Below are 7,650 nucleotides of genomic sequence, written 5' to 3' on the forward strand. Positions count from 1 at the left end.
AGATGACTCCTCCGATTTTCCTCGAGGTATCGAAGAGTCGGCACTCTCCACTAGTCCTGGTTGGAGCACCCGTGCAAGGGTATAGCTCCCCCTTATTCCTCGCAAGAACTAAATGCTCACTATGAGATGATTCTTTGCCTCTCTGGCGCGGTGAATCCCTCACAGCCACATACAACATCGAGCTGGGTCACCAACAAAGCCATCTACGTGATATCGATCACCAAGAGTAACAAGCTCTATACTTTCACTTGATCATGACAATCCTAAAATGTGAGTGGTGTGTGATCTAGGTGGCTCTCTCTTGCACTAATGAGGCTCTAATCGCGAGATTATGATTTGTTAATCACCTCACTATGCAAAGGGGTCTTGCAAGCTCTATGCAATGAAATACTAAGTGGTTGGGAAGGCAAGACATTCAATATAGCTAGTGGAGGGGGACATAAATACCCAACTACAAAAACTAGTCGTTATTGCACAACATAATCTGTGGGCACACCGGATCGATGCTAAGCTGGCAAACTCCAAATACAATGTTCTCTAAAAGATTGGTTCGGTGGACCACCGGATGGTTCGGTGCCCAATTCCAGATCAAGCACAGCAAAGGTCTCTCTGATAGAACGGTCCGGTGTGCCACCGGACTGGTCCGGTGACCAGCAGAGACCCCAATCCATTTTCTAAGTGTTTTTTTGAATTGGTTTTTAATCCAAACTTCTTGTGGACCTATGTGAGATACCTAGCACTAGTTTTATGCATGGGTACACTACCACACTACATGAGCCAAGCCTAGGTCAAGTTACTCATCCAAACCCCCTTTATAATATGTCTAAAAAGAAATAAAAGGACTATTTCTAATCTAAGTGTTTGACAACTCCCTCGACACTTAGAACTAGCAGTCCTTGACCTTTTAGACATACTTCCTTAGCCATATCTTTGATTTCCATTGTTCGGGGTGTTCTGTTAAAGTCCAGCTTCCTGCATTGTGCCTTAACTTACCGTGTAATATGCAAAACATATGTTAGCCACAAGTGGTCGACCAATGAATTCTATTCTTTTAATTAAGGACTCTATGGGCCCATTTATGCCCAGAGCGAGACAATAGTCACTAAAATCCTTAGAGGTAAACTCTCTGGTGTTATCCATTCTGATTGACTGTATGCGGTTCTCTAGAAAGCTCACATGCAAATAGATAATCTAAGAAATAAATTTCGCAAATGCGTGGTTCCGTATGGACAACAGTCAAACATGGCTCTAATTAATAGAAGCATTTATAAGAACCATGAAATATCTAAAGGGCCCCGATAGGGGGCTAATCGAACCACGGATGTCACCCTGAAGTCTCTCTAGGAAACTCGGGGACTCGGCATTTACTTTCAGGTAAGAGGGCAGCAAGTCTTTAAAAATGTTATGTTGTTTTCATGTCATGGCCAATAGAGCTAGATATGATGTTTACACATTATCCTTAATACATGATGTCCTAGTCTTTCATTCTATTCTTTCACCCTGACACTCGTTGAACTACAAGTCACTCGAACAATGAAAAACGATGAATGCAAAAATGTTATTCATGTTATTTAGCATAAGTTACAACCTATTTCAGGAACAGACCAGAATTTTTCAGCAGCATGCTCACGAAACATGACCGTGAACTTGCAATCCAATTGTTTTAAAATTGTATAAAACATAAACATGGTCAGAAAATCATGAAACTTGTCGAAATGTCATGATATCATATTTAGAGACTCTGATAAAAATTTGACATTGTTTTATGAAAGTTGTCATGCACTATGTGTATAAACCTAGCCGGCCTTCACATGAAATCATAAAACTTATATAGAGACCGACTAAGTTTCTACACATAGTGCATAACAACTTTCATGAAACAACGTCAATTTTTATCAAAGTCTCTACATGTGATATCATGACATGATGACAAGTTTCATGATTTTCTAACTTTGTGTGTTTACACATTATCCTTAATACATGATGTAAGCTTTTAGAAGACATTTAGGTAAGTCGTGTTGTTTATTACTTAGATTAAAAATATTTAAAATAATTAAATTGATATTATAAACTATAGCTCTACACTGGAGCTGAAACCTGTAACCATTTCAAACACCCCCTATATATAGGAAAGCACATTTTTCCAACGCCTCCCTCAATATATTTCTTGTATACATAGGAATTGTCGCTTCCTCGTATGACGCTTCCCCGTATGGCCCCCTCTAACTTCTCTATATAGTCTTGTATATACAGAGAGAAGGAATCTCTTAGTGTGAGCACTATACTCGTCTTATACTTTAATTACATTTTTTATTTATTATATTAATTCTAATTAATTCATTTAACATGATAATATTATCATCAATATCAACATAACCTTTTAGTTCCAAACAAGTTGGGATATGCTAGAGTTAAAACCCAACAAGATGTCACCAAAAGGGGACGAGAAAGGGGAGGGAAAAGCTTTTGAGAGCACTAAAAGGAAAAGGGCATAATCACGGTTCGAACACGTGGATAGCTTCTTTCCAAGCACCCTATACAAACACAAGTTCATCGAGATATTTCATTCCTTGAAGTCCCTTTTAATTGTCTTCTCCCATGTCAAGTTTAGTCCACCTCTACCTCCCTTCACATTATTGCACCGGTGCCTCTAGGGTCTCCGGTGGACATAATAATATTATGTATTACAATATTATAAATGTTGTATGCTTTTTTTAGAATTTTAGATAATAATAACTAAATATTAAATAACTAGTTATAGTGTGTAGGAGATGTATAGAGAAAATGGTTGGAGAAAGAGTGAGAATATTTTAACGAGAGGTAGTAAAACATATTACAAAATTCGGATAAGAGATATCTAGGAGGAATGGTTAGAGATAGCTTAATAATCCAAAGACACATCTTTTGACAAATATTTCTGTGATCTCCACTGCCACCAAAACAGGCTTATTTCAAGATACCAGACGTCCATGTCACTCTAAAGTCGTGCTCGGCGGAGCATAAACATAACCATACAAAACATTATTTTACACTATAAATTGTACTGTTTATAGAATGGAGATTGAGATAGGAATGTTTATAGAATGGAGATTGAGATAGGAAGACTGTCGGAGACAACTAAGTCAAAGCTGACAGGGAAAGAAGAAGAAGAAGCTGACGTCAGCATAACATGCGTATGCTCATAATTCATACAACAGCGGGCCAGCATTATGGAAGGTAACCTCATAACAACTTACCAGCAGATCAGAATTGCATTATCCATCTCGAGGAAATAGACCCACTCATTAGATTGATCATATCATACCCATCTCCCTCCGAACAATAGATCACCTCACAACTCCAAGAGACTAGAACAATAGATCACCTCACAACTCCAAGAGACTAGGTATATGGTTTTCTAAAGGTAAATTTAGCTAATATTAGAAGAAAAGTGTATCCAATAGACTCTGTAAATGGCTCTTTAAATTTAGTAGCTCTCTATCCCTACATCTTCGCTCTCTGTTTTTGTTTTTGGATAGACTGCTTCACTCTCCATTAGGTTTATCTCCATTAGGTTTACCGATGCTGTTGGATTAACCTACACTTTTTTCTGTAAAAACGATTTGAGAGAGTAGCTAAATCTATAAATTTGACTAGCCTTTTTAGCTAATCTATTAGAGTTGCTCTAAAGTAGCATGGCAAAACAAACCAGCAAACTGAAAGCCCACCTAATGCTTCCTAGTATCAGTTGTTGCAGCTTGGTGGAACCCACGTGCCAATCAGCAGCAGCAGACTAAACAGCAGACCAAATGACCACAGTGCCTATACATGTCTACATGATACTGTTTCCTAGTCACATATATATGTTGTAACGACACTGCTAAGGGGGTCAAAACTTCGCCTAATTGCACTGGTGTTACATTGAGCATTGGTCGATCTTACTTTTGGTCAGCTGAAATGCTGGAATCACCCAGGCTCCGCAGCTGCACTGCATACCAGCCCAATTGAACTGTCCCAGACGAGCTTTACATCCCATGCAAAAGAGCTTTTTCGCAACATATCCTTCTTCCACTGCAAACAGAACATGGAGCAGATGAGAACATCGGAGACTCATGGCAACGCTCTAAAAACAAGAGGTAAAGCATCGTGCTTGGTAGACTGACCAGTTTGCATCCACTTCATGGGCTCCACGAAGATGCATGGACATTCTGGTTTCTCATCATCCTCATGCACATTAGACCGTTTGCCTGCTCTGAAGCTTTTGCCACCTGCACCTACTTCATGGGTAACAACAAATTCTTGTGTTGCAAGCATTCTCCGGCATTTTCTGCAGCGGTAAATAACACCTGGATCAGAAGTTTGCTTCTCTAGGTTAACATCAGATTCTGCAGCTGTTTCCTGGCATGTTTCCACAGTCTCTTCATTAACCTCTAAGCCTGCCTCTGGAACAGCTTGATTTTCTTGGATCGTATCAGTTTCCACCACTGCGCCCTGGCATATTTCCACAAGCTCTTGGTTAACCTCAGATCCTGGAATTTCATTAGTTTCCTTTTCTGGGTTAACATGATTTCCCATGGGATTTTGACTGATCTCTGGTCCCAGCTCCTGATGAATCCCCAAGTTGGCCGTCTGACTGGTTTCCATCTCTTTCATGCCACATAATATTGGCTGTACTAAAATTTGCATACATGCAACAACCCTATAATAATAATAATAATAATAATAATATATAAAGTAAACTTACCATGCTTTCAAAACTTGGAATTGAAGCCTCCATAAGTGCACAGTTTGATTTGATATTGCCCACACCTGAAGTGTTAACAGAAACAATAAGAGATCTGAATAGCGCTTGTAACACATATAAAGCAAAGAAGTTTCATACAGACTGCAAAAACACAAATGTAGAAATGTAAGTGCTAAGTGCCAGCATATAATTGAGAATGGCAAAATTACAAAACCTAATGCTCAGCTATCTAAGTACCGATTGCAGTTAATTGCATGGTTTATAGAAAAAGAATTCCATAACTTGCAGAAGCACATACTACCTCCGTTCTCGAATATTTGTCACCTGTTAGTTCATTTTTGAACTAAACCGCGACAAATAAAAAAGAATGGAGGGAGTATCTTCTAATTATCATGACACTAGGTTAAAACTACCCAAGAATGTTCAATCTCTGAGCGTATTAGCTACGATTCTGATAATTGAAGCATCATGCAGTGATGTCAAGCACACAAAGTATTCAAGTCATCAGAATGTACTCTTCCAGTTAGACTGTAAAAATTTAGCAATGTTGTTCACTGAACCAAACAGATGTGTCAGCAGCTGTGCCTAAAAGGAAACCATTAAGCTCTTATTATTTAAATATCTGGTGTGCTGAACAACATAAGTTGGAAGGAACTAAAATTTGGGACAGCTAATACAATACTCCATCCAGTCCGGGAAAAAAAAGTGAAGATCTCGTACTTCGAGGAGCCAACAAATTTTAAGTTTGAGTAAATAAATAAATAAATAAATATATATATATATATATATATATTAATGTTTATGATCCTATATAAATATCATTAGATGAATCACATCATATATTTTCATAGTAAACTTATTTAAGGATATAGGTGTTAATATTATTATTTTTTAAAAATCTAGTCAAACTTGCTAAAAATGTGAGATGTGTGCTTATTCTAGGTCGGAGGATCATTAGAATAATCGCATCATATACATTTTTATAGTAAACTTATTTAAGGATATAAATGTTAATATTATAATTTTTAAAATCTAGTCAAACTTGCTCAAAGTGTATGATGTGCGCTTAGGACAGGGAGAGTAGGCAACAAGAAATAAAGCCTACAAGACCTTTAAAAACACAGGTAATCTCCCATATCGTCATCAAAGTCACTGGACAGTAGTGCTGGTGCAGGGTATTTTATTTGAGGAAGTAACTCCTTTTTTTTATTTGATCACGTTGTGTAATCCACTGCTGTGACTGTGATACAGCCTACCAAAAATGCTGGCGCATCCAATCAACGATGTCCAGTTCAAGTACCACAACACCATCAAACCCACATTTTCTATGCGCCGTTGTGTTCTGCTAAACCAAGCGATTCCCGGTCAATTAGTTTGCAGAGAAAACAAATAATTATTGTACTGTCAGTTCCTTACCAAGCGATTCCCGGTCAATTAGTTTGCAGAGAAAACAAATAATTATTGTACTGTCAGTTCCTTCATATGGATTCAGCCGATACCTATTGCCAAACAAAACGAAGTTGGGCATAATAGAGCGTATGCACTTGTAACTCGATCAGGTATACGAATACAAATACCTAAATAGCATGTTAGGGTTCTTGGTTCCGCAGGGAAGAGAAGGAGTCGGCATACCTGGTGCTTGCTGTCGACGGGGAAGGGTCGTCCGATGGATACCTGGGCACCTGACCTAGGGCGGCAGCGGTTGCCTAGTCTGCGGCTCGTCGCCGAAAGAAAAGACGAGAGCGGGAGACGCGGCTGGACTGCTGGAGGCAGCCTCAGGCGTGCGTGTTGAGTCATGTGATGTGCCCGTAGGTGGTTGACCGAGGGCCCACTAAGGCATAGCCCATTAAAGGTTGGTACCACATGTCAGCGTGTTTGATTTTTATTGACGAATTTTTAATCCATCTATTTTATTTTATTTTAGTTTTTAAATTGTCACTATTTTAGTTTCTGTATTTAATAATTTAAGGACTAAAATAAAATAGAAAAATTAAAAATTAGTTCATATAGACCAATCACCTACTTAGTCTTGTTATTAACACCGTCTCATGCTTGCACTTGAATGCAGCCTAGGCACGACAGTAGAGCCATGTAGGCCTGACTCGCCTTTGTAAGGGCATGTACAATGGGTGTCTTAACTCTTGAGTTGTGTCTTCGAGTGTGTTCAAGAGGGTGAACGTAAAAAAACTCAAGACATGTATCTTGACGAAGACACAGTGTCTTAGCTCTATGTTCGAGACAGGAGACTAGCTGATTGGTCATTTTAATTTATTGAATGCTCTGATTGATATATGTTTTAGACATGCCCACTGCATTATGTTATGTTTTAGTTGTGCCTTATACTTGAAGTATCGTGCAACAGTGTCTAGATTGTACATGCCCTAACGCAAGTGGGACGAAGCCGCACCTCCATTTCACGTTGGCCGGTGCCACGCGGCACGCCGTCATCCGCCGCGTGCTATGTGGTTGTGCCGCCCTCCACCTGGTGTTGGTCAGGGCTGTGTTGCTCTTCGACCGTGCCACTACCACCCTCCGACGGAGGCCTTGCCGCCTCCACGCCCGAGGGCCAAGCTGCTAGGGAGTCGCAGTCGTCCGTGTCGTGTACTACCTTTGAGCATGGGTGCTATCTGCTACGAGCACAGATAGATCATCATTTTCACGAGCGCGGATAGATCAGGAATTAAAGATAGTTTATTTATCCTGCCAACTGTAGACGCTTTTTTTTTTCTGTGCCAACAGTTCAGCATATTTGCCATCAAAGATGAGAGCAATACCTAACACCAATGACTAATATACAAGTACAAGCAGTCATTAGATACAAACGTGCAACTGTGCAAGCAGTTATTTTGGTCCGTTATATCTAGATTCAATCATATATGTAATCATGGTTTATTAAGAGCTTTTTTATAAAGCTACGCGAGAGTGGT

At 39.4% G+C, this 7,650-nt stretch overlaps 1 protein-coding gene across 6 annotated transcripts; it reads right to left on the reverse strand.

Moving 5' to 3' along the window:
- Positions 1-3,154: 3,154 nt before the first annotated feature.
- On the reverse strand, positions 3,155-6,532 carry LOC100275792 (putative inactive dual specificity protein phosphatase-like). 6 transcript variants are annotated; one of them, XM_008678712.4, is made up of 5 exons: positions 6,356-6,532; positions 6,140-6,222; positions 4,724-4,788; positions 4,143-4,652; positions 3,155-4,050 (listed from the first exon to the last, which is right to left on the reverse strand). In XM_008678712.4, exons 4-5 carry the CDS (start codon positions 4,630-4,632, stop codon positions 3,896-3,898), a joined length of 645 nt encoding a protein of 214 aa, XP_008676934.1. In that variant the 5' UTR covers positions 4,633-4,652; positions 4,724-4,788; positions 6,140-6,222; positions 6,356-6,532; the 3' UTR covers positions 3,155-3,895. The 6 variants fall into 6 exon arrangements, with proteins under 6 accessions (XP_008676934.1, XP_008676932.1, XP_020407001.1 ...); XM_008678710.4 differs by having other exon boundaries at positions 4,143-4,647; positions 6,356-6,494; XM_020551412.3 differs by lacking the exon at positions 6,140-6,222.
- Between the last annotated feature and the right edge of the window lie 1,118 nt (positions 6,533-7,650).

Source organism: Zea mays, chromosome 4, assembly GCF_902167145.1.
Source record: "Zea mays cultivar B73 chromosome 4, Zm-B73-REFERENCE-NAM-5.0, whole genome shotgun sequence".
NCBI lineage: Eukaryota > Viridiplantae > Streptophyta > Magnoliopsida > Poales > Poaceae > Zea > Zea mays.